At 35.6% G+C, this 27,804-nt stretch overlaps 3 protein-coding genes across 4 annotated transcripts in view; 1 reads left to right on the top strand and 2 right to left on the bottom strand.

Moving 5' to 3' along the window:
• Window positions 1-215: 215 nt before the first annotated feature.
• On the bottom strand, window positions 216-10,839 carry Cds (CDP-diacylglycerol synthase). The gene is made up of 7 exons (XM_069049618.1): window positions 9,092-10,839; window positions 8,627-8,839; window positions 8,401-8,577; window positions 7,990-8,349; window positions 1,151-1,303; window positions 969-1,100; window positions 216-920 (listed from the first exon to the last, which is right to left on the bottom strand). The coding sequence occupies exons 1-7, from the start codon at window positions 9,155-9,157 to the stop codon at window positions 693-695; spliced, it is 1,329 nt and encodes a 442-aa protein (XP_068905719.1). The 5' UTR covers window positions 9,158-10,839; the 3' UTR covers window positions 216-692.
• Window positions 10,840-11,481: 642 nt separating this feature from the next.
• Window positions 11,482-12,675, top strand: LOC138132200 (E3 ubiquitin-protein ligase MARCHF8). Its single transcript, XM_069049619.1, has 4 exons — window positions 11,482-11,745; window positions 11,792-11,936; window positions 11,988-12,108; window positions 12,160-12,675. The coding sequence occupies exons 1-4, from the start codon at window positions 11,482-11,484 to the stop codon at window positions 12,653-12,655; spliced, it is 1,026 nt and encodes a 341-aa protein (XP_068905720.1). The 3' UTR covers window positions 12,656-12,675.
• A 385-nt stretch (window positions 12,676-13,060) lies between these two features.
• The window catches only part of lin-28 (protein lin-28 homolog), a 33,640-nt gene continuing 18,896 nt past the window's right edge, over window positions 13,061-27,804 (bottom strand). For both annotated transcript variants that reach the window (XM_069049620.1, XM_069049621.1), the window contains 3 exons: window positions 26,174-26,316; window positions 18,127-18,299; window positions 13,061-15,130 (listed from right to left, as the gene is read on the bottom strand). In XM_069049620.1, the coding sequence (XP_068905721.1) occupies window positions 14,911-15,130; window positions 18,127-18,299; window positions 26,174-26,316 (536 nt within the window). In that variant the 3' untranslated portion in view covers window positions 13,061-14,910. The remainder of the gene's footprint in view (window positions 15,131-18,126; window positions 18,300-26,173; window positions 26,317-27,804) is intronic.

Below are 27,804 nucleotides of genomic sequence, written 5' to 3'. Positions count from 1 at the left end.
CATTTGAATTAAATTCGACGAGTTTCCTGTTTTTGTCTCCCAAGAGGAGAGGATGTGAGGTAATAATTTCAATTTGGAGGATGTTATCGCAATGTAATCATCGGGTTTTATAAACGTAACGAAGTCTAATTGCTGGAATGGAAAAAAACAGTTGTGCCAATCGTTGCTGATTTGTCCTCGTTAAAACAAATTGGAAGCAAGGAAACAGCGACCAATCTATTTGTACTTAATGTTTATTCGGTGTTAACATTGACAACAAAAATACAACAATTTTACATAGGTATAAATATAAAGTTTCGTTCTCTAAATCTGCGCCTTTCCTACAGCTCTGTACCCTCATATAATAGAAAAGAAGCTCGTGTAAAAAGAAAATCAAAGGAATGTAAAATCAACTTGAATGAAAATTATCGAATTGCACTTCATCGAAGACGACTCCGTTCTGGAAACAACCATTTATTACAATAAAATTGAACAAACACAACAGACACGCAATAATACTATACAGAAAATACGTAGCTCATCCTTCCTCGGTTAAACGTCTAAGGTTAAGTCTTGGTGAAACAACGTTACATTACATTGTAAACATTATGTTAGAATATAGAATCCTAAACGTTTGAAGGGCAACTACCATTCATAAAACTCATTTAAACACAACAAATGGCACAAATAAATATTTAAAATAAATACACGATTCAATTGTTAAGTTCTAAAATATTACGGTTCTCCAGCGACTCCTTCAGCATGTGGAACAGCTGCAGCTGTTGCTCCGGCTTCAGGTACAGCACCTGCGACAGCAGCTTCTGCGGACTGTCGGTCTGGATGAAGCTACTGATGTACACGTTGACGAACGTGGCCATCAAGAACTGACAGTCGAACCGATCCATTATGCCTCCGTGTCCGGGGATCACGTCGCCGAAATCCTGTCACAACAGATTTGAATGACGTTCGAAATAGAAATTCGCCCTTACCTTGATCTTGAACGCCCGCTTGAACCCGGAGGCGAAGAAGCCCCCGAAGGGTCCTATCACGCTGCTGAATACCGAGAGTGAGAGAGAGTGCAGCACGAAGGGGTAGAGCGAAATGGTGGTCGAAACCCCGAACTGGAACAGACTGATGCTTTTCAGTTTTATTGGAGGCGACGACAACTTACTACTCCCAACACTCCTGACAGCCAGGAGGGTAGGCTGTAGTCGGTGGGGCGGAAGAGGGCGCTCGGCTCGCATTCCATGGTCATTCGGCCCAGGGTCTCGCTGTATTCGATCGGACATACGAAATACGGATGCTGGCACATCACGTATGATATCTAAAAATTCATAAAAGTGCATTGTAGTTGTTGTTATGCACGCGATGCTAAAACAATTACCCTATGACTGATAAGGTATCAATTATTATTTTTCCAGTTTGTAATCGTCTTACAAGTAATAAAACATTCAATGTCATGCTATATGGTGGCAAGTCAAAAAAAAAAAGACTATTTAACGAAGCGTTCAACTGGTATTGGTGATTATAAAATTCATTGTGCAATACCGTTATCAGTTTTGATGAGTTTATGTAACTGATAAGCAAAACAAACTACAATATTTTGAGTCTATGTGAATGCCGGAAAAAGAGTGTCGTAGTTTCTTATTGATTAATTATAGAATTATAAATGCAATAATTTCGTATGAATAAAAATACACCACCGTTGTTTTTTTTTTTTTAATTATCACCGCATATAATAAATGTATATCAAAAGAGAAACACCCACACACATGGTCGCTCATGGCCACATTTACTATTTTTTCTTCTATATATTTTAGAATGTATTTACAGCAGACGAAACAGTTGCAACGTCCATGTGTTCAACGATATAGGAACGAAGAAAGACACATTAGAAGTTGTTAGTTAAGATTGTTGAAATATCAGAAGAAGTGGAGCAACAAGGTTCAACCAAGAATATTAGGAGAAAGTGAATTAAAATACTACTAATTTTAACACAAATTAAAAAAAAATCTTACTAAACTTCAGAAGTTGGGAAAAAGTCTTCAGTGATGAATTCAAGTTTAAAGACAATAAGAATAAAATATTTGATAAGTTAAATAGTTCAAACAAAATGATATCCAGAAATTCTGCAAGAAAAGTTTAATATGTACATCTTGATTAGGTAATAAATCTACGTTAACAGTTTGAATTGCTTTAAAGTAATAATATACAACCACTCTCTTTTAAGATTGATTTGAGGAAAAGAGAGCGCTGGTCTTTACAATTCTCCGATTTAAACATAGTTGGAAAAATTTATATGAAACATCCATTATTTATGATCAAAAACTACCATCAAAGTTATTTATGAAAAACAAAAATCAATGTGTTATAATAGCCAAATTCTTATCTGAAACGTGATTACTGTCATTTAGTATTTCATTAAGGACTAAGCAGTAGCACTGTGTGTTTTACAATGTACTTTCACAAGATGGTTTTTATTTTAGACAATACAAAATTTGTGACCTCAAAATACAATGTGTCTCAGAAATAAGTACATACAGTCGCGAGCAATAAATTTTGGTCGTTAATGTCATTCTTTGATGCAATGGAAAATGCTCCATTGTAAAACGGTCGTAAATATCATAACCTATCATTATGTTGTATGGCATTAATTGTCATTTTTTTCATTCATTTTTTTTGAAACTTTGTTGACATGGGCATAAACCAAAGTTTGACATGACATTGACGACCAAAATTTATTGCTCGCGGCTGTACATTAATTTTAACCAGTGATAGATCTTGTCAAGAACAACAAAATTGTTATGTACCATTTTTTCGAAATCTAATGGTCATTTCATTATTTAACCCCCCATAAATTAACTAGCTGTCTATTTCCTAATTATTATTTGACCCAATGACAGTGTCCGTGATATAACAGTTTTTGTAAAATCAGAGAAAAACATTGTGTTTTTAGAATAAAGTTTTTTCGCTCTGCGGCCGAGGTAGAAAGGATTACATGTTTAGTTAGTTTTATCCGACTGCAAAAGGCAGGTGTTTGCGTGTTGATTCTCTGTGATTTAAGCTAAAATTTTGTGAAAATGGCACGTTTATTTTCGAATAGTGAATATATTGTGTGTGTAGTGTATGGTGAAGCGTGTGAGAGTGCTCCTGGGCCCAGAAGTTTTAAGAGAACGGGTGGAAAATCTTACCACAACAATTCGCAATAACAGGTATGTTGGAAAGAGTGGAAGAATAATTTCGTCGGGGCCTTTACTATTGTATTGACAATAACGGCGGTCACTTTGAATAATAATGATTAGTGATTACTCTGATTACTTCATGAGAATTTTTACAGATTAATACACTAAATTTAGGTAGACATTTTGTCATTATCTTAGGTATGGGCGATTCATTAGGGTCAGTTTAATATTTATTTAAACACTAGCTTTTACCCGCGGCTTCGCCCGCAAATTTCAGAATGTTTTAAAATTATGTTTCTACTTTCATGTATTGTGATAAAGGCAGTAATTTCAATATGAAGTTTGTCTTTTTACGAAGAAATTAAAACTTTACTGTATACCACTTTTTTCTTCGACTATATAAACAAAAAGATCAATACGATAAGAAACTAACACTAGGATGACTTACCAATTCATGAAAATACGCCAACATAACACTTTTATTTTCAGTTGTAACCTTATTTAGATTGTTTGATTGTCTCGTTTGATTTCAGATACCTGCCTTTTGATTTTTCCGGTATTAAGCTATTTGAAGCTTGTTCTGCTTCATTTAAGACATCTTCCGGTAAAACACAATCATTCAAACACATTTTGCGAAATTGCTACTTTTATAGACAACCAAATGTAACTATGACACCTGAACATATCATGCAAACGCGATTTCCAACTCGAAAAAACTTTTTTTGTGCTTAACAGGCTTAAAAATGATAATAGGGGTTGCTTTCTGTGGGTGTCAAGCGGCGAAGGTGACGATATACTCAGAGGATGAAATAGGGGTGAAGCGGCGAAGGTGAGGGTATTCCCAACTCGAAAAAACTGTCTTTTTTCTTAACAGGGTTGAAAATGGTAGTAGGGGTTGGTTTTTGTAAAATTAAAGTAGACAGTAAATTTCTCATTGTTTTGAAGATCAAGTGTACTAAATTTCATCAAGATCGGAGTAAAACTGTAGATTTGCATACAAAATAAAGAAACAGACATTCAGTTTTATATATATAGATTAAGGGAGGTAACTAATATTTACCGGTCGAGGACGTGTTTGCGCCCGAGCGATAGCGAGGGCTAGCAATAGAGTTCGAGACTGGTTAATATTTACCTCCCGAATTGTTTATTAATTTTTTTCCACTCTCAAAGTTATTTTGAATTGCATAGTTTCTTTTTGGTTAATTAATTTTAAATATTTGAATACAATATTAGTGTTGTCTGTGGCCGGTTGCTATGGTTTTCATCTTCATTACACAAAACGTGAATATTAAAAGCGTCGCGTCAAAAGTTTGTAAAATGAATTTGAACAAAATTGAAAGAGAAATGGAAGTTGCTGAGGCTGCAAACGCTACATGTTCCTTCCTCCTGCCGAAGAAATCGAAGGAACGTTACCAGACGGCATATAAGTGTTTTTATTACTACAATTGTTTCATTTAATATCTACCATATGACTCTCTTTTTTCTCTTCCACCCTTATCATTATAGGTCACAGTAAGCGGCGGCGCAGCAGTTAACCGCTGTGCATAAGTTACCAAAAAACAAGTTAAAGTTTTCTTGCATTTGTTTTTTCTTCTTCGCGTATCAGCATCGGCAAAGCAAATAATGCCCATAAGCGGGTAACGAAATTGTGCCAAATCTTTCAATCATTTTATTGGATAATTTCAAGGTTTAGGAAAAATTTTTAAATACAGGCTGTTTCCTAAAAAAACACCGCAAACCGTAGCTCTGTTATTTATTGTCCGATTTTAATAAACAAAAGAAGCAATAAAATGCTTAAACAATTTTTTTCTGATTTTAACGATGTCTACACGTCGACTTTTGTGCAATAAAAATTCAAGAAAATAAAAAAAAATATATTACGTCACGATGTTTTATTAATGAAAATTGAAAAAAAAAATCCGAATAAAAATAAATAAATATATGTTTCCGTTTAAAAGAACAAAGTGACACTTATTTGACATAACAATTAATGTTGAAAAAAATAAAAAAATCAAGCCGCTTTGGTAGTATTTTTTTAACCATTGTATCGCTTCTTTTGTTTATTAAAATCAGATAATAAATAACGGAGCTACGGCTTACGGCGTTTTTTAGGAAACAGCCTGTATATTGTTTCTATTACCGGTTAAAATTAATGTAGGTACTTAATTCTAAGACATCTTGTATATCAAGAAGTAATATTAATTTGATGTCCGAATGACTTTCTGCAATTCTGTCCAGACAGTCGTCCGAATAGCCGAGAAATTATCGAGAAAAAAACCAACTCAAATAAACTCAGTGTTAACCCCTGGGAATATGGAACAATCAAGTTTAATTTCTATAATATCTAGTCTTCACCAGAAGCAAATTGAATACTCGACGATACACTGACAAGATCTTACGACCTGCAATGGTGCCCCTTTTCCCCAGCAGAGTAACAACTTGTGTTCAAAAATATCTTTGGCCAAGTAGGCTGGAGCTTGCTTTTGTTTTCATTTTTTCATTAACGTATGGCGTAGCTTCATCAGCTGTCAAATATTTCGAGAAACAGGAAGTGTAGGTCGAAAGAGTGGAAGTGGACCACCGTTAGTACGTACTCCAGGAAACTGAAATTAACTGTTGACAAGGTTAGAAAAAAAGAAAAAAAATGAACTAAAAGCGTGAGTTCGTCCTTAAACACAGTAAATGGAGGTACGATCAAATCAAGAATATGGCAAAACATATCAATTAAAAAGACCATCTGCGTTTGCAGAAGGGAGAAAACCACCGCCTACTTGACCACAAACATTTTTGAACACTCGTTACCAAGAGACGTGTAGCAAAAAATATAAAACCACCCTCTCTTTTTTGTCGTTTTCTACTTCTGTCAGTATTTCAGAGAAGCTTGCAAAGATAAAATTTTAACTACTGCAACTTGCCACAAAGAAAATAAATCACTATTTTAAATACAGGAAGATGCAAGACAAATACGCAATGCGGCATACAACATTTGCATGTACATTTTTTGTTTCGTCGTATTCCCCTAAAAATGACCGTCTTTACGATTTATCTAATTTAATATTTTACATTTAACAAAATGCTGCACAGCAGTGGCGCATTTTCAATGGTAACCAGTTTATTCGACACATGAGGACTGATTCACATTGACACATTTGTGCTTGAACTTTGGACGAATCAGTCGTTTTAACAGAAATTCCTTGAAATATTATGTCAATTTAAAAACCAGGTAAATTAATTAGCGGCGTATCCGGAAGTGCATCTAGATCGGTAGTTCCGAAATCGTTTCCGCAAAAATAATTAATATAGACGCTCACATAAATGAATTTTAAAGGTACAAATTTGCCTGTTTCATCAATTATTATTTATGCCTCAACGGAATAAAAAAATGCCATAATTCCCTATAAACTTTGAAATACACAGAGCTGCCGAAGGCGAAAATAGGCCAATAATAAAATAACTTTTTCCGATAATAGAAGCCTTGTGTGCTATCATTATCGTTGCAATTGTTTCTTTTTTTTTACCGTTTACAACCATGATGGTACAAACAATTTACATTTCTGTTGCGCAACGCATACTATTGGATTTCTTTGCAACGAAAATGTTAGACCCGCTGAAAATCTTATAAGATTCCTTTAACAATTTGGGGAAGAACCTCTGTTGAGGATGCAAGCGTCAAAATTTTAGTCAAGGCGAAAAACGCGTCGAAAACTTGTCTCATACAAAGCACCCACAACTACACAATTATACTACGTATTTAATTTTTCTACGATTCTCACAAAAACTGTACCATATTTCACAATTTTTATAACGCAAAACATCTGTTTGCGACAGTAGTTAAAAAAAAATTAAAAAGCGTGGAAAAAAAAGTGCCATCGCGTGTCACTATTTCACTTTGGCGTTATACAATTGTGTCCGACGAAATAACCGAATCGTAAGAGCGCATTTAAAAAAAAATGAATTGTCTCGCGACCTTGGCTTTCGAAACGCCAAATTTTAAATTTTTGTTTCGATGTTGATCGTTTTATAATGCAATTAATAGAAAAAATATTGTTTGGAACTCATGCATAAAGTGTGTTTTTTCGCTAATAGGATTGCCATTTCCCATTTGTGAAAAAAGTACTATTTTCTGCACTTGTTGCATAAATGACTATTTTATCTACGTTCTCCGATTATAACTGTTGTTTCCTAATTGTTTATGTCTGGAAAGTATAAACAAATGCTATTACTCCCACAAATATTGTTTTTTTTTTAATTTTTATTTAATTAATACCACACATTTTAATATTCACATATTTTCCATAACACAGGAAACTTAGACTTAACTCTATCTGCCCGAATGAATAGAATAAAATAAATATGTAACATAAATAACTGTTAATTTTAATTACGTATTTTTGTGTTCTCAAACATTCAAAGTTTCGGAACCTCTGATCTAGATCTACATTGGAGATTTTTCGGAAATTTCACTCAAAAAAATTAAACAATCACAAGGACATGTGTGCAACAGCTCAGGCATAATAAACAAACAAGTCTGGTTTGTTTTATCAAAATTTCCGTAGAACAGCGCTTGAAAAATGATTTCAACACTGAAATGAATTAAACGGTAAAAAAACTATTTAAAGCAGAATATTACAGGATATTAAGCGCCTTCACTGTGGCATAAAATGAATACCAAACGCACCGTGCGCCATTTGCAATTCAATTTCGAAAAAATTACAAATTCAAATCGATCCATTTCGAAATTTCTACGTGAAACGCGCTTTCATCGGAACTCGTTTCCTTTTCCGTCAACGAAATCGATTACGTCCTGTTGAGAAAAAAATTGACTCACCATGACCCCGAAGACCACCGTTGAGAAACCTCCACCGATGAACCCTTCCCACGTCTTTTTCGGCGACAACTTGATCAGCGGCGTCTTTCCGAAGAAGAATCCAAACACGTACGCCATAATATCGTTGCAAATAATCATGGATACTGGAACTATGAACCAGATGAGTCCTTCAAAAATATTCTTGATGATTAAGTAAGACTGGGTCACGACGATCAGAAGGGCGACGTGGGTCCAAGCGAATAGGGAGAACTGCTTCATGTAGTATTTCTTGACTAGACTGAGTACAAACCATACGAATCCACCACAGTAGAGACAGAAGGATATAAACCTGTGATATGTTACCAACCCCCGCAAAAAGTCCTGCAAGGACTAGAGTTATCGCGATTGGGATTAAAAAACGATTTTACTTACGGTCCTGTTTATTGCCACTCCAAAATAATCGACGAGATTCTCCCCATAGAAGAAGTAATTCGAAGTGATCAGGAAATACCACGAAAGCGACCTAAACCAAGGAAGACCGTGGATACGGTAAACGGCGTACCCTATATTGATAATTTCTTGGAAACATTTAACTTGTACGACTAAAGTCTACAAATAGAGGGTTAGCTTTTTTTTTTTCACAAAAAAATACTTGTACAGTTATCATTAAAGCAAGGGGGCCCCCATAAATCACAATGAGGAAGAATGAGATCATCAGCCAGCTGAAAATGCCTCGCACCACCCAATTGCGCCATTTCTCTGGTAAGTCTTGCAAAAAGAATTCGAGCACAGAAGGGGCCTTGTCAGTGCCTGTGGGAACAGTTTTGGACAAATTCACGGCGGCTCCGAGCTTATCGTCCTCGCTGTCCACCTAAATTAGTCAAATAATAATTGCGCTGCCCAAAACATCGCTTTACAAATATCAAAATCGAATTTTAATCAAGTAATTTGAGTCATCATTTTCACTTGAAGCTGTCACAGTGGTCAATTATTTTAAATTACATCGATGCGAATCGAATTTTGACGAGCTTCAAGCACAACATGAAATTTGAAACCTTAGAAAACGTAAACAAGCAATATGAATCAGCGAAAATACAAACAAAATACTTATTTCAGTACTTACATGGTCGCTATCGGCAGATTCTGGGGCTTTCGCATCGGAATCTTTGCGCTTCCTCAACTCGGACATAATAGTTACTTTTAATTAAATTAAGTTAGTGACGGTGATACGAATGTTATTGCAATACAGGAATTAGCTTCTTATTTAAATATCAAAATCAATATATACAAAACCTTGAATTTAGGTTAGCGCAACAGCGCCATCTCTATGCTAGTAACACTAACGAGACTTTTCGGTCGGTAAACTAGTTGCAATGCGTAGAGCGCTGTTATCACTGTCAGCCCCTTATCAAATCACTAAAAAATTGTCTTGGGTTATAATTTGATAACGAAAGCAATTGCTACGCTTTAAGTGTAGAAATGTATTATTGATTTGATGCGTTATTTAATTGGAGGTCATAAATTTTGTCCTCATCGTAGACAAATTCACTAGGTTTTACAACAAACACTTTTCGTTTATAATTTTTTTATTGTACAAAGTTTATTAGCAGACAAATTTTAACAAAAACAGCATTGCAGAATTCTTGATAAAACTATATCAGTTCATCGGATCTTGTCCCTCTAGTAATATATAGTGGTGTAGATGTAAACGCTGTTCAAAATCAAAAAACCATTGTGGTGCAAAACACACACAGTTTTCATGACATTTTCTATTACTTATCACAGTGACAGATAACTCATTTGCACCAGAATGGTTTTTTGATTTTTGAACAGCGTTTAGACACTGTCAGCCTCGAAGAAAGACGAGAATGGACTGTTTGAAACAACATTTGAGAAGACTAGAGAGAACATGGACAGCAACAAAGTTCATAAAGTGAATTGAAGGCACTTTGTAAAGGAATTACTCAGTAACCTTTGAATTTGAAATAAAATAAAAGATAGGTTGAGTCCTTGACATTTGGGAACAAAAGCACAGATTACTCATTTAATCAGATAGTGCACTTGACCAGCAATTCATTGTTTCTAGCGGTCCAAGATTCTTGCCGCGGTAGCTTCACCTTCTTTTGTTTGGTTCGCGCGAATTTAAAATGTGAACCGATCGACGCGGAATTCTAAAACTGTAAATAAAAGAAATAAAACCAATACTTATATGAGTTCTAACCAATTCTATTGATGTTATGTAAAGTCCATTCATTTTTTTCAAGGTCAAATAATTTAAATTTTGGCACTGTAATTATGTTTTGTAAATAGTGACATGCATATAACCAACATTATGTGATTTAGCAATGCTCAATTCAACGTTTACGGTGTTTACCTGCATGTCACTATTTACAAAACATAATTACAAAGCCAAAAAATAAAATTATTTGACCTTGAAAAGTTCAATACAAAATGAATGGACTTTACATAAAACTTATACAGCGGCTTCTTTGTCGTATTTACAAAACCAATTAAACAGGTTTTTAAATTCCTGCGAACCAAAATAAAGGCATACGCACTGAAACTGGAAACAATTCGAGGTCCGAGTACACTGTACACTATCTCTTTGGAGTTTGGATGAGTAATCTGTGTGAAAATACTGACCAAACCACTGAAGTTCTGCAACGGACATGCAAACTGCACGTCAGGGACGAAATGCCATCAACTATTATAAGAGAGAAAGACATAAAAACTAGGAGATAAGTTATTTGAGAAGTTCTTGTAGACATTCTAGATCTAGGTGATTTAAAAGATGCTGCATTTAATTGGTAGAAATGCAACACATTATACAAATGTCAGATGTCTAGCAGAGAGATCACATTTGATGAACACTTTTTGTGATGTGTGACATGAGCGACCTTGTGCCCTTGAATATCCTGCAACTAAAATTTTTAATTTCTTCGAAATAATTATCACTTGCTCAATTCTACCGAAGTATTCTGTGTAAATTTAATTTGGCGTGTATTCGCGCACGTAATTCCAACATTTCATTTACGATGGTTTAATCGCCTTTTTTCTTGGAACAGATGATTACGCTTATTTTGAGTCACCGTTCCGAGATGGCGCCCACAAATCTCATTAACAAATGACACTGTGACCTCACAACAATACAATAGTCCCAAGTGCAATGGGATGCCAATAGTGTAATAATAACAATAACTCATCTAGATGATGCCCCGAACGTTAAATTACGTTATTTATTTATAGTGCAAAGCCGACCGATTGCAACGTCGCTGTCAGTGCTGTCATACCGTTACGAGAGCGCATAGGTTACGTTCGCGAGCTGTCAACTTTGACAAATTTGCGGTTGTGGGCGCCTAAAACTCAAACATTTCGTTATAAAAATATATCTGGATTTATAAATACATAATCCAATACGAGCAAGTCGCGACGGTCGTGTTCGCCTCACCACGTCCACCGAAACTTTGACAGTTCCAACACCAAGTGACATGTTATCATAAACACTGGAATAATATGAATTCGGAGCTACAGAGAAGACAAGACGTTAAATATGACTCTACATCGAACATTTCGAACTCGAACGGGGACATTTGCAGGATCTGTCATTGCGAGGCCGACATCGACAACCCGCTCTTGTCCCCGTGCTACTGCTCCGGCAGCTTGAAATATGTGCACCAATCTTGTCTGCGGCAGTGGCTCGCGGCTTCCGACACCCGTTCGTGCGAGCTGTGCAAGTTTAGCTTTATTTTACAGACGAAAATCAAACCGTTGTCAGAAGTGAGTATTGGGGCGGTGTGGGCTTGGCGTAACGCTTGTCTTGTAGTGGCGAACCCTGGAAATGAGCAGCGTAGAACGGAGGCGTCTTCTCTGCGCGATCCTGTTTCATTTCGTCGCGGCTGTGTGTGTCATTTGGTCACTGTTTGTGCTTATAGATAGGGCCGCCGAAGAGGTGCAGAAAGGCCTAATCGGTTAGACACACACACACTCTCTCCCCCTTGTATTGACAATCTCTCTTGTAGCATGGCCCTTTTGGACCAAACTAGTTGTGGTCGCGGTCGGTTTCACAGGTGGTGCTGTATTTATGTACATACAATGTCGACAGTACTTACATCTTTTTGCCAGGTGGAAGGCCCACAACAGGTATCCCCCCATCCCTCATTTCTCCCAATTCTCTTCAAGATAATGTTTCAGGATAATACTGGTCCAGAACGCGCCAGAAAAACCCTTGCTGGCTCCATCATCTCCAAGCTTTATCTTTACCAAGAGTTCCCACCACCAGCAATATTCCCCACAAGTTTTGGCCCACGGGAACTTCATCCCCCCGGCTAATTCCGACTCCAATAACGACTCTCAACTGTGTTACGTTTTCGAGAAGGAGCACCACGAGAAACCTAGTTTTGTGGGGAACACCGGCTCGTCGTCCCAGAAAGACGACATCCACGTGGAAGACTTGTGCGATACTGTCTCTACTGACAATTTTATCAATCCCTTGGCCAGTTCCATGCCTTCGGGGAGTATGAATCCAAACACTAGGGAGATTTTGGCTTTGGACATCCACTGCTCTTCTAGAAGTGCAAACGAGTTCTCTCTCAACCACTCAACGAAGACTGACATTATTCATAATAAGAGTTGTGTGTTTAAATCTTTGCCTAACTTAAACACTAGCAATGAAAACTTACTTGTGTAAATAAAAGATAACTATACGTCTTTGTACTTTCACTTTCCTTCGTTTTTGCGTCGTTTCGAAAGTTCATTGCAGCAATGACCAGTTTTTGTGCCAGGTCTGATAAACATATTTACTCGTGGTGCAGTAAACAATTTATTTTTAATCCGGGTGACATCATTTATTGTTATTCGAGAAATTAACTAGTTTCGGTGTTAGTAGGAAAAGTTTCTTCTCGACTCTATTTTCGGTAAACAAAATGTTTACCAACAAACGACTTGAATTTGGCGGTCATTTTGGCAGTAGATCAAGGTCAAGCGTGTCACGTGATTTGAATGTCACCGCTAGAGGCGCTGACGGTTGAACCGGGGCCGGGGTTACCACGTGCGAGTCAAGAGGGAAAGGAGAATGTTCAAATAAAATACAAAATTTACAAACTACCTATATTACGTATTTAGTTTGATAATTCTACTTATTTGGTTTAAAATGTAAATATTTGAACTGTTCTGTAAATCCCTGAGCTTATAACATAATCAGTCTATTGCAAATTAATCGAAATACTGTAAAACATGTTTATTGTACATGAAAGAGTAGATAACATGAGGAGGTACACAGTGGAGGTGGTTGTACTTGAATTAAAAGTTTGTACTTGACGTCGAGCGGTTGTCGTGAATGTGTGGATAGAATTTTGAAATGCAATTGACACTTCAGGTACAGAGAATGGAAGGAGTCTTAACTTACTCTTAGTTTAATGTACAGTGGCACAATGTAGGAACCTTAAATAAATAGTAGTAAAAATAATATCTTTACAAATGAGGTAGAATTTTGTGATTCCTGTGACTTTGGTTGTACAGGCGAAACTTAATATCTAATACTAAATTAACATAAATAACGGTCATATGTTACACAAAACTGAACATGACGACGATAAGTAGAAATAAACAAAAAAAAAAAGAGGTGTAGTTCTTATTTTACGTAGATGCCATTTAAGTACTGAATTATGTTGTAGTTCGACGCCATATCGAAGAAAAAGTGTTTCACAATAGCTGCACTCTACGAAAAATATCTCCGGAAATGACGGAAGAATTTTATAAAATTAATAAAAAGCAAAACCTCAATAAAACACATCCGAAAAGAATCAATGTTGTCATAATTTAAATAAAATAATTTAAAAACATCATCAAAAACAACGGCAAACCAATAAATACATTTTTTATAAATACAATAAATAATTAATTACAAATTTTGAATTTGCGTCTGGTCACAACGATGGTGTCGTACTACATCTCTTATGAAAAAGTAACTTAAATCTATATGGCATTTAAAAGATAGCGTCGTAAGTACCCAACTAATAATTTCATGCATTTATACCGAAACCTGTTCAATTTCACATACAGTAATCAGATTTTGGCGAGATTGGGCCAGAACCAAGCCTACAACTAGCCTCTAATTCTTAAGCACGTAATACTGTAGTCATCGAACGATATGTGAACTTGAAATGGAATTGTGGGGCCCCGAACTAGTTCCCATTCACCTAATTAATCACCGATTAAGAGCGAACACGTATAATTTAAGCTAACCCTAAAAAGAATCAAAATTATATTTTAAATAGTAAAATATAATTTCTGTTAGAAACGTTTAAGTATCAAAATTGTCCACTGGAATTGTTGCCCCGTTTTCAAGGATCGTGGAATGAAATTTCATCAAAAAGACCTTAACCGGGCCCGCGAGACTTGGTGGCCGCCCCGGATCTTTCTAATTAAATTTAAATCCTTTTCACAGCACGATATGTAAATTCGATAGTTTTCAATGTAACTAATTACTCCTGATTATTGCATTGCACTGGCTTAAATATTCACGCAATTTGTAAAATATTTGCACCATTTCACAAATTCTGTCGCTCTGAAACTGTTATGACTGACTATCTCCTGAATTTGATATCGTCGTATTGGGCGAGTGTCTCAGCTGAGAAGCTTCTTCCAGTCGAGGCTTCTCAGTTGAGAAGTTCCGAGTTTCACCAATAATCTCCCTGCCCTCTTGAAATCAGTCTTCTATGCGGTCGGCCGGGAGATTACTGGTGAAAGGTTTAATTGCAGATCACAGTACACAAGAAATTCCTTTATTGTTCTACAATCTCTGTATTACCATCGAGTCCTTATAAGATAACTTAGAATAAATAAGTGCTGCAGGTTCGAATCGCGCGAGTTCTTGTGTGCTGGCATCTATGGAAACGTACTACTCTAATGAACACAAGTCGGGCGTTTCCTCTACTTCGATGATTATTCAGGTTTGGCGGCGGCTTCCGAGGTGGCAGCAGCTGCCTCTCCGTTGCCGTTGTGCTCGGAGGACTGCTGCTCGGACTTCTGGGGACGCTCCACTCTCGTCGGACAGTCGGCGATCAGGTGGTCCTCGCTCTTGCAGTTGTGGCACCTCTTCGGCTGGGGGCCCATCGTGCACTTGGCCGCGATGTGGTTGGCGAACTCGCCGCAATTGTAGCATCTGCAGATTAACGACCCTCATTACTACCATCGAAACGCGATGCCCGACGAGATGTGACCCAAAGAACAAAAACAAAAACGCGAAGCTAATTCTTTAACAAATAAGAGTTTGATGGCGTCCGTGGCGGACTTGAATTTATCGACATTTTTCCAATACGTCGCCAATAACACATTATTTCCAGTTTCTTATTTTCGATTGTAATAAGCGTAGTTTACAGTCCCCTAGCGCTGACATCGTTTTACACCACGACAGTGCCGCCATCTTGCATTGCGCGAGTCGTGATTTCTTGTTATTCCAACAGTAAAATGAGACTCTCACCGATGTCGCTCAAAGTTTAAAAAACCTTCTTTCAAGACCAAAAGAAGCTTTTTAAACCTTCGTACTTACAGAAAGTACTTTTGCAGCTTCCACTACAATGATTTTACTTGATAATTGTTAACAACAGATTAATGTTCTTTTTTATGACTTCTTTATTCCAAAATACTTTTTCCCGAAATAACAAAGATTTGCTTTGGAACATCCGCAGGGAAAATCCTCAAATCTTTTCAGGCAATTAAAACCAGACCAGCCACGATCTCCTTGTAAGTAAAGATCTTGTCAATTATTTTCTACAAGAAGTCGTTTAGTAACTAGGCAATTTTTACGAAACTGTTTGTTGAAATTGTTGAAGAAAAAAGGGTCGCAATCATTCATCGTAGCTAATCTAGGCGATTGCGAGTTAGCATTATTATCTGTTTTTGCCCTAAAAAGTGTAAAAGACTATCGTTAAAGTGAGTCGTTAAATAACCACAAGTAGTTGTGGTTTTGTAAAAATAATTCCATTTCCTTTGTATTCAAATTGTTTAGAAACAATGAGCCAGAAGCGAAGAAATACAATAATAAACTACTTTAGGCTCAGCGTGAAGGAGTAATGTAGTGAACATGTCTCAGTTGTTACATACACAAAACAATTTAGAACAATGATAAAATCACTGACTCTGTAGTGGTATCAGGAATATTAAATCTGTCATGACATTTTAAAGAAAATTATCTTAATAATTTAGTGGACTTAAAACAATAGGGTTAGGTAATATTGATTAATTGATTTGTGAACAAAGAGTTGATGTTCTAAAGAAAGCCTGAGAAGTAGAAAATTGTCTTCTCAATCGAGAGGTTAATAGAAAAAGATTTTGTAGCAAAGATTTCACAGATGTATTACTTATTGTTGGCGAATTGCTTCAAAACATTAGACAATAGCAAAAAGAAAAATGTCAAAAAGTAGGTAATCGATATGATATTATGATACTTGTTGTTCATCTTCTTGTGCACAAAGGGATAAAGATTCATTCACATTTTAAATGTTTACTGTAAGTATATCGGGTGTTCATTTAAATTTATCCTCAAAATAGGAGTTGAAGAGTTGATTGTGAACGCACCAAGGATTACAAATCACGGATCAGCTGTTTAAATCTAACCTAACTTTTTGCGTTGTTTGTATTTTTACTGTGCAGACTGACGAATGGTGCGTTCACAATCGACTCTTCAACGCCAACTTTGAGGATAAATTTAAATGAACACCCGATATAAATAGTGGCCTTTGGTCTCCATCGATATTGTCCAAATCGACATTTTACTGTATCTGAAGTGCCACTAACACCAAGAACGGCGAAACTGGACGGTGTGGTCAATTTTGGTCTTCATCCAAGGCAAGTTGGATGTCCGTTGGACAAAATTCTGAGACCAGTTTTACTTCCGTTCCTAAATCCCGGTTCCATTTTCCGGCAAGACAATGCGCGACCATACGAGCAAAGATAAAGACAAGGTTCTTAGAGCAAAACATGTGGAGCTACTGTCATGGCCAGCTCGCTCTCCCGATTTCTTGCTTATGGAACACTTGCGAGATATAAACTATACGAACGTATTTGAAGAAATATGACAATAAAATGTCAGAAGCACATCCCAAAGACCAGAAGTATGTATTCCTGAACGCGGTGATGTAATACACTTTGTGTGTTGTTTATTCCAAACTCTAATCAATTGGTTTTTATCACAAAGCAAATATTTGGCCAACATTTCATCCCCGTACTTCTAAGTTTTCCGGGTGGCGCCCGGTTTTACCAATGAGTCAATAATCCAAGATAGTGTGAATATTTTTCTATGAGTACAACAAAAGGAACATTTTTTGCTTTGATCAGATCGAAAATTTATTTAAAAATTGCTGTGGGAGAAACAATACTAAATGGACTGACAAGTTAAAATATACACAGAGAAATTAATGTTCTGATAGCAAAGGAAGCACAAAGCTTCGCTTTGTTCTTGTGTTTGTTTGTTTGTTTCTGTTACTTCCGCTTCCACTAATTAAACATTATTTGAGAGTTATTATTCTTTATAGCGTCATTAACACTAAATAAAAATTCTGAAAATTATATTTAAATCTATTAGTCTGAAGTACGCGGATTTGTGTAGAACTGTAGAGTATCTATTCAACAAAATTACTTTTTTTTTTGTCAAATAAGGTGTTCACTACCTTCTGAATTATTTTGGAGACTTGTTTGTTTTGTTTTCTTGCATTTAGCATTATTTTTCTTTGGTACAACGAAACTGTAGCTGCAAAAATATGTTTGCAATTTTTCTAGCCCCTTTTGATTATTCAATAAATCAATAAAGCAGACACATTTTTGTTTTAATGCTATTTTCTTGAGTGATCAAGCTCACTTCTATTGTATGTATCTCCAAGTGACTTTAACGTTACATGTTGGCAGTACAAATGTTGGTCATTCTGATGACACTTCCGTGTCTGACAGTAGACATAGGCGTACGCGCTTATTTAAGAAAATTAATCAACAGTAAATGTCAACATTATTTTTGTGCGCGCCAGCGTCTCGATTTAAACATCAGCTTCGTATGTCAAAAGTATTACCAACCTATCAAAAATAGTCACAACCTTTTATAGGCACCTGGTAATAATTTGTATTTTATTTCAACTCCCAATGGACGTAAAGCTAAAAGAATCGTACCTAATTTTCCTGAAGCGCTTCTTGGACGCCGGCCTGCGATGCGACCCTCTGCAGTCGGTGTTCTGGGGCCCGCTCACTTTGGTGGCTTCCAGGCCTTTGTCGGACACTTGGCACTCGAACTCCACCTCCTCGTCGTCCCCCAGCGAGCGGAAGCCGCTCATCTGAATAACGCTCTGGAAAAACCGACCGATTCAGTGCCACTTTTCCGTCAATCATTCCGCAAAATCGCCAATGGAATGCAGATACAATTCAAAAAAACCTAATAACTCCTTGCAACAATAACTGTTAACGTGAGACAATGACCTACTCGGCTATCGATAAGTGCGCTGCTGAGCAGAAGCGATGATTCTCGCGCAAGAAACGGAGATTTCGCAGGATCGGGGCCCCCTGACACACAATTCTTTTCCAGTTCCACTTCGCGCCCGAAATGACAGCGACGGACAACAGCTCCTCCAGCCAACTCGGAGGTGTCGGGCCGGCATTATTTGTGCCACTTGCTGTACTTGCATACCTTCACAGGTGGCCAACTATGCTAAAGGTTTTGCCTCTAAATTATACTCGAGAGCGGCAACAACATCAAACGCATCTTTTTATGACGGCACTGTCACAATTATATAAATTATTTTGTACAAACAATACGCACGTGTTTTTTACATAAATTTAGATTCGCTCCGCTTGTTGCCCACATTCAAAAAACTTCAAATCAACTCAAATGCATTATGTATTTATCTCTTCATCAAAACAAACACTTCACAATTATTTTTAATTAACAAAATTATCTGAAATTCACACTCAGACATTTGACAGTTGACACTTATTTCATTTATGGATGACATTTCGCATGTCAAATTCTTATTTCCCTTGAAAAATAGATGTGGACCACTTTCATTGGATGCAATCAAACCTCAATGGAGTCATAAACTGACAAGAAATCAATAGCTTTCATGCTTTTATTGTTAGTAAAAATTTAATGTGACTGTATTCATGTGGTGTATTTTATTTTTTTAGAGTTGGTCACGTTTCAAAGATGCACCACCTCTTGTTTTATGTTGGTTAAACAATAAATATCCCTATAATCATATGTAGTAACAAACACGACACAAGTTGGCACAACTGAAACGACAGTAACTTAACACAAGTTTCGTTTTCCTCTGGATTAAAATTGAACAGCGTTGCCACACGTGTTTTCGATGTAAATTGCACTGTTGGTGGATCTTTGACACGTGAGCATCTCGAAGAATGAGGACATATCTGATTTATTATTTAATTTTTGTTTCAATAAAAGTGAATGCACAGAAACATTATTTTTTTCTGAACTACACAACAAACATTTTGACCAAGACACAAGTTTAAATAAAATGTGTTGTTTAATGTTCAATAAATTAAAAAAAAAAAAATTTTGAAAAGCGATACAAAATTGCAGAAAGAATTTTTTGATCAAAACTTGTCAGAGATTTTTGGTAACACAATTCGGAATATTTAATTACACACATATTGTACAAACAGGAAGTGCACAGGAACTAATGAGGTTAATGTCAAGTTCCATCCAAGAGAATCAAGATTGTTGTTACAGTTAAAGCTTATGTAATACATACAGAAGCATTTTTTTTTCAAAAAATTACATAGAAAAATTATATGAATTAAATTATTTATATAAACCATTCACGATTATTTCAAATTCGGACTATCTATGAAAATCTGACATTTTAGTTGGCAGTATTGTGATTTGTCTTAATAAATTATTTTAGGTTATAATTCAACCGAACACTGCTCCCAAGTTGTTACATTTTTTAAATAATTGAACGCATTAGGAACAATAATCGTAAAATTGTAATTGAAATGAAACATACATATTTGTAGGGCAGTTCTGGGTAAATTCTTATTAACTAAATTAATGACGGAATTGACAACAATGCGAATATTTAAAAACGAAACGTCATATGACAGGACCTGACGCCAATCTAACAAAAAAATATCGCGGCCTCCTGCGTGTTTAAAATAATCGTGAACGGCATATACCTAATAGTTATTAAGTGATTCATTCAACGAGAAAAGATTTACTCTAAACTAATATTTATTAATAATTAACAAAAGTTTTTTAAGGGGTAATACAAACGTCTTTATTATCCTGACCAAGATAACTTTCTTAGACCAAACAGGTTTCTGTAATTGAGAATAATGGATTAAAGCAAACTAACGTCTAAATAACTGATGATAGTGTACCACAGAGGATAAATTCGTAGATTCTTAGTTAAATTCCTTGTTCTGACTTAAGTTTTAAAATAAATATGTTGGTACACAAAGAGAAAAAAATCTATATTTTTTCAAACTAAAATGATCACAAATAAATCCGGTTAAATTTATTTTGTATTTTCTGCATAATTATCATTTTAAAAAGAAGAAACAGATGTACTGTCGCGAGCAATAAATTTTGGCCGTCAATGTCATTTCAAAATTTGGTTAGATTGTCACAAATTTAAAAAATGTCCCTGCCTGATTATGCCCACGTCAACAAAGTGTCAAAAAAATTAGAACAAAATGACAATTAATGTCATACAACATGATGAGAGGTTATGACATTTACGACTGTTTTACAATGGAGCATTTTCGATTGCGTCAAAGAATGACCTTGACGACCAAAATTTATTGCTCGCGACTGTACCTAGAGAAATGAACCAAACTAAAATTTGATTTTTTCTTTCTAGCCAAAAAATATTTTGATTTTCAAGAAAGTATCATTTACAAAAGATTCCAACTTTGAAATTTCAACTAAATTGCTATGAACAGACAAAAGGATTAAAATATTTCTTCTCGTGAAATGTTGGTTAAAGAATGTGGCCTAACCTTTACATGGTGCCACCTTCACAGTGACAGTTGTCACAACAACAAGGCAATATGCCCACGTCAACAAAGTGTCAAAAAAATTAGAACAAAATGACAATTAATGTCATACAACATGATGAGAGGTTATGACATTTACGACTGTTTTACAATGGAGCATTTTCGATTGCGTCAAAGAATGACCTTGACGACCAAAATTTATTGCTCGCGACTGTACCTAGAGAAATGAACCAAACTAAAATTTGATTTTTTCTTTCTAGCCAAAAAATATTTTGATTTTCAAGAAAGTATCATTTACAAAAGATTCCAACTTTGAAATTTCAACTAAATTGCTATGAACAGACAAAAGGATTAAAATATTTCTTCTCGTGAAATGTTGGTTAAAGAATGTGGCCTAACCTTTACATGGTGCCACCTTCACAGTAACAGTTGTCACAACAACAAGGCAATACCGATGTGGCTTACTTTTCTTAATCAGATGGCACAGAAAAATCTGTTGGTTTCGTGATCGATCATTTAGCAAGATGCAGAAAAGTGTGATATCGAGGGAGGAAAAGGCGAAATAAATGTGCTCGTTTTGAGTTCTCTCTGCGGTGGTAAAAAGCGGGGGCAAGGTTTATGCTTCCAGTGACGAACGAGTCTAGATACATCAGCGTTTCTAAAAATGACTCCAATTATTTACAAGGGACTGCATGCAGAGAGGATGTTATTATCCTTTATTACAAATTCATTTAAGCGGAAGAGTACGAGCATCGTAAAGAGAGTTTATGTCTTGACCCTCATTACTAGAAAGCTGTTCGGTAAATACTTAAAATCTGACAGCGTCATTTGCAAAAATATACTAATATGGGGAAAGTTGCACCGCGAAACCGCTCACTGTGCAAATCTGCATCGAGGAGTGTTGCAGAAGAAAAGGTATTGACGGTGAGGAATAAACGGAAGTGAAGTCTTGTAAGGCTCGTGAGGGTTTTCGGTCTCCACCGCTGAAAATATTAGCTTTGATGAGTCTTTTTATAGAGTAGGTAGTCAGTTTCAGCTCTTGCAAAACTCCGTATTTTCAGTATTAGTGTGGGACGCATTGTTAAAGTGGAGCTTCAGCAAAACAATTCCCAGATTTTTCAGACTGGTTTATCTGGGTATTGAAGGTGTCTTTTGAAAATGGTGGGAAATCGCTTCAAAGAGTCTTAAAATAATTCAAAACTCATAATTTGTTACAAGAGTTTCGCTTTGAATTGAGCTAGAAAATTCCTCCATAATAAGAAAAAATGAAAGAGGTTACGGAAAATGTTCGCTTTCGTTATTTATTTTGTAAAAGAAGCTAAGCAATTTAAGAGAAGCACCGTTAAAATGAAATTAGTGAAAGATCAAAAGAATTTCTGGGTTTTTCAGGTGAATTCTGAAAGTATACTTCTCAGACAAAGCGTCATTTTAGGAAGCATTTTGGCAGTGGTGTGTTTTTAAGATTGATTTGTTTTTTCCTGTGAAAAGTGTTCAAAAATAACCAGTGAATGGGCAAAATCATCGTTTTAATACTCAAATAAATAAGCAAAAATAAATGTTAAAATGTACGGAGATGTTTTTAATTGTCACATAACCATTTTCAAAAGGACAGTTTATTTATATTCCATTTCAAACTTGTTTATATTTTGCAGCGAAATGAGTCGACAAATGAAAGATGAAAAATCGCTCAAATTATAATTTTTTTAACTGTAAAAAGAATTTCCAGCACCCAAAAACATTGTCAATGGATTTTCTTGAATAAAATTAGAAATCGTTCTGTAAAAAACATTACTAAAGCAGCAAAAGAATCTATGCTATGATATCTTGGCGATAATACGCTTTAATGACAATTTAATTATTTTCTGCGATAAAAAAATATGTACATTGTTTCAGTCGAAAATTTAATACAATCTAGTCTAGCTGAAATGTAGAGAACATTTTCACAGGATTGTCATATCGCATTTTGTTTAAATTTCCTTCTTCTGGTTCAACAACCAAAAATATTCATTTTAATCAATTGTAGGTACCATAAAGTAGTATTTTTCGGTTTGAATATCTGGACGAAAACGTCATCTTTTCGTCAAAGCATTATTTTTCGTCCTAGGTCGAAAACTATTTTTCATCCGCTATGTTGTTATTCTACTCACTGCTGTTGCTGGACTCGACTTTGCCTCGTCCACCAATTTACAGCAAATCGTCCGAAATATTTTCTTTTTCGTCCTTACAATATAAATAACCATTTGGATTTATTCATTCACATTATTTTGTATTGACAAACAAAAACACTTTCATTTCTAGGACTCTTAGAAAAACTGTACAATATTTCATTATTTATAGCGCGTAGACGTTTTTTAGATTTGTGTTTTGATGTTGACTGTTTTTTTAATTGTAGTTGTAGACAATCGTATAAAAAAAATGTACGGAACTAATTCATAAAGTCTGTTCTTCATTCATGAGATTCCCGCACTGGTTTACGACTCGTGAAAACAAGTACTACTTATTGCATAAATTTATTTAAGAAAAAAAGGGTATTCATTAATCTTCAGTGTTTTAAAATGTTATGATAAACGACCCCCTTTTCGAGATAAGCAAAATAATTTTCTACTCTTGCAAATGTTGTGTAAAAGACACTAGTTGAAATGAACAACAATAAAACAATTCTTTTTGTGGTTTCGGTATTTCAATAGAATTTTTAAATAATATTTAGGTACTTAATATTAGTTTATTTAACGAGTTCGTGTGTAATTTGGGCTTTTTTTTGGCATGAGTGGGCCAGTAGGTCCACGAGTGCCAAAAAAAGCCCAAATTACACAAGAACGAGTTGAATACAACGTTTTTTTTGCTCGACGAGCCCCCCAAAGGCTCCAAATCGCTGAAAATCTCTAAAATTAGCTTGACGTTTTAACAAGTTGTCAAATTTATCAAAGTCCGTTCACACAGGAGAAAATTCTCAAATTCTGACAGTGCCGAACAAAAAAATATTTTTTTAATGTACTGCAAGATATGATTTTTTTACAGCTGGCACTTTTCACGTTTAAAAATGAGGTTTTATTGCATATGCTTCCATTTCATACCCGGTTCAATGAATAAGAAATATTTCCACTTTGCTAATAACGGGTGACTATTATTTTCAGTTGGAGTTGGCTTTGAACGAGTTTTTTTTTTTTGTTACTTTAGACACACGCAAAAACGAACGACAAATGTCAGTCAGTACAATTGAAACATAACCTATAATGTTAATTATAATGTCAAACTTATCAGTGTCTAAGGTGCAACGGAAAACAAAGAATGATCCATAGCCAACCCTAAGTAAAAATTTTAAGTCACCCGTTACCATTTTGTAAAACAAAAATTCTACTTCAAAATTCAAACTTCAAAATCGACGTTGTTTGCTAATAAGCGATGCCAATGTTGAAAATATTTTCTCTAATAACCCTTTTTACAAAATAAGTAGAGAAACTTGTACATTAAAGCTTTGTCGAAAGCGCCATTAGCAGGAATTAAACAGTAAACATTTCCAGACCTTGTCACCCCCTTTATCTGAATATCTAGTGCAAGTATCGGGTGTTCACTTAAATTTCCGTCAAAGTTGGCGTTGAAGAGAAATATACATGAACACCTGACATAAATAATTAATTTTAAACAATGTTTTAAACGAAAACATGATTTTGATTAGACCTCACTGAGTGTTATCTTTTTAAGAAATAAAACTTCTTGTTTTACTTTTGTTTCTTTTAGGAAAAAATTATTTTAAGAAATTAATTCGAATAGTTTTAAGAAACAATCAAAACGAAAAATTATTGAAAACATATCTATTTAAATACCTGTTGTGAAAAATATTTTTAATTTGAATCATATTTAAGTAATTTCTTATCCGAAATTTTATTTTCAACTTATTTATATTATTTAATAATAAAATTATTCAATGATAATCCCCTGTAGTGTAAAAAATTTAGAATTGAACATAACCTACACATTTATGTTTTTAAAATGTAGCAGAAATTTAAACTGACTAATTTTCCAGCTAGTTAAAAAATTTTAAGCGTTAATTATCTAAGAATCCCGACTACAGTACAAGTAAAATACAATAATAATTATTATTGGTTGTTGGTTAAATTTTGTCATCTTCAAGTTGGCACCACTTCGCCGTAATCAATAACAAGAGTGCGGGAAAATATGATTTTGTAGGTTTTCCCCAATTTTAAGAAAACTGAAAGATGAAATGGGAACGTAATGCTCTTGCAACATTCCAAAACACTATTTAAAATCGTTTAGTACAGTAAATTCCTGTACTAAACTGTGCAGATTCTGTTATTCCACCATTTTGTTCTGCACGTACTGTCAAAACTGTCATTTTTTCTTCTAGTGACAGCTGCTGGAACGATTACACATGTGTGATTTCCCGGACCTCATCTACACCCAATTCTGAAAATTCAGCATGACGCTTGTAGGAAATTCAAATTCCTCGCCACGTCATCGCCGTGATTCAAGGGACACCCATGTCATTTCGGTGCTGGACAACCTCGTGGCGTCAAATTATTGTAAATGTCGCCGAGTGAAAAAATTAATTAGGCATCGATTAGGAGAATCGAATCGGGTGCGTCTGCTTGACGCACAAAGAAGAAATATCCGAGACGCATCAGGCGCGGTCAAAGGGGCTCCTTATTATTCATTATTCACGACGGTATCGGATTTATTTTGGAAATAAATGATTACGTCCTGAATGAAATTCCCTTACGGGTCGCTCACCGTAAACTAGTTTGGAAAGCTGGCGTTTATAAAAAATAGCTGCGTGTATCGAGCCAATCAGCATAATAGTCAGGTACTTAACGGGACATGAGAGGGCTTTGTGTGCTACCCCTGTGCGTTTTCCCGTTTTTTACCAACAGGTCCGCCTGACAAGTATATCGCCGATTGTTATTATTATATTTTATTGTGATCTGTACAACTTGTCAGGGCCGGGACTTGTTGCCCGTGATTTATTGTAATATAAACGCCGGTTTTTTTCTGAGCTCGTGTGAAAATTTGCATGTTAAAAAGCGGTCGGGGGGCGCGCCGCCCCGTTGTTCCACCCTTGACCGAAACCGATATCGTCCTAATGATGAATGCCTCTAACGAGCCGATCCAGATCGGATCGCGAGGGGTAGCGATTTGAAATGTTGTGAAATTGAGCGGTTCGGCCCATAAAAATTGATTAGGCGATTACCTGGTGGACGAAGACGTCTTGTCCCCCGTCGTCCGGGGTAATAAAGCCCCATCCCTTCGCTACGTTGAACCATTTGCATTTTCCCCTTCTAAGACCGAAACTAGCTTCCGAACCTCCTTGGCTTGCACTTCCGCCTTCGGATCCTGCAAAAATTACCATTCTTACAATAATCTAATCAACTTTTAACTGCTACATCTTAATTAAACACCGGAAATTTGAAACAGAACGTGCTCGCCATAACGATCATTTTTATTATAATCGACTACATAATGGCCGGCGATTACGCTATTTCCACTATCGCCACTCTGCGATACCGAAAATTTATCGAAAACGTCATCTCTTCCGAGTATTCTTGCGCTCCTAACGTGGGGCGACGTCAGTTGGACTGCTACTGCTACTACTAGTTGGCCTCTGGTGAAGGCCACCACTGCTAAAATTGCATATTTATCTCGACAAACATTCTAGATTTTCGTTGCTGTGGGATTTACTCTAAAAACGACACCACGACAACTACAAAATAGGTGAAAAGAGAAAATTCTTCAAAAGATTCAAAGGAACTAACAGCAATCTAAAGGAATCAAAGCAAAGAGCGGCTTGGTGCTTGTTTCCGCGAACGTATGGCATAGCTTCATCATCGTAGATACCAAATGTCATTTATAATGAACAAGTAGTGATGAGAATTATTTCTTTTGTAAAAATGATTCGTTTAAGAACTAACTGGTGCGAGTTCTCTTCATTTTCCTACTGCTACAATCATGGTTATGATTTAATTTATAATAACATGATTATGAAAGTGAGGTTATGTATCTGAAGGATACCATCTAAAAAAAGACTTAAGATAGAAACAGACTGTCTGCTTGACCACACATTTTTTTGGACGCCTGTTATTAATTTGCCCTAGAAAGTAGACCCCAAATTATCTTTTTTGACAATTTCTAGCACTTTACAAAAAAGATACAAACAATTAAGCCTACTGAAAAAGATCAACTGTCAAATCGTAGATACCAAATGTTATTTATTTAATGAACAATCAGTAGAATTATTTCTTTTGTAAAAAACATTCGCACAGAACTAACCGCCGCGAGTTCTCTTAATGCTACATGATAATGATTTCATTTACAATAACATATTTATCAAATTGAGGTTATGTTTCTGAAGTGTCAAGCATACCATCTAAAAAAAGACTTAAGATAGAAACCGACTGTCTGCTTGACCACGACTTTTTTTGGACGCCCGTTACTAACTTGTGCTAGAAAGTAGACCCCAAAATATCTATTTTGACAATTTTTAGCAGTCAACAAAAAAGATACAAGTGATTAAGCCTACTGAAAAAGAACTGATGTTTTCTACGCTTGTTGCTTCTTTTAAGATAAAATTATAACACACACAACATATTGTTGTACTATATTTTAGAGTTAATTTGTTGTTCAAATCCTCGACTTCACTATTTCTCCTGCAAAATATTCAATATCTTACAGAAATACTTACATATAGTACAAGTAAACAAATTTCAAGAAACTTATGTTGTGGCTACTTATAAAGAATAAAATAAGCTTCTTTGGTTGGTTCATAAGTTTTCATGCTTGCCTACAACTATCAAAATAATCGTTGCTTCACGGTATAATATCTTT

Source organism: Tenebrio molitor, chromosome 5, assembly GCF_963966145.1.
Source record: "Tenebrio molitor chromosome 5, icTenMoli1.1, whole genome shotgun sequence".
In the NCBI taxonomy this organism is placed as follows: domain Eukaryota; kingdom Metazoa; phylum Arthropoda; class Insecta; order Coleoptera; family Tenebrionidae; genus Tenebrio; species Tenebrio molitor.
The sequence above is the reverse complement of the archived record's forward strand: the minus strand, read 5'-3'. Positions and strand labels throughout refer to the sequence as shown.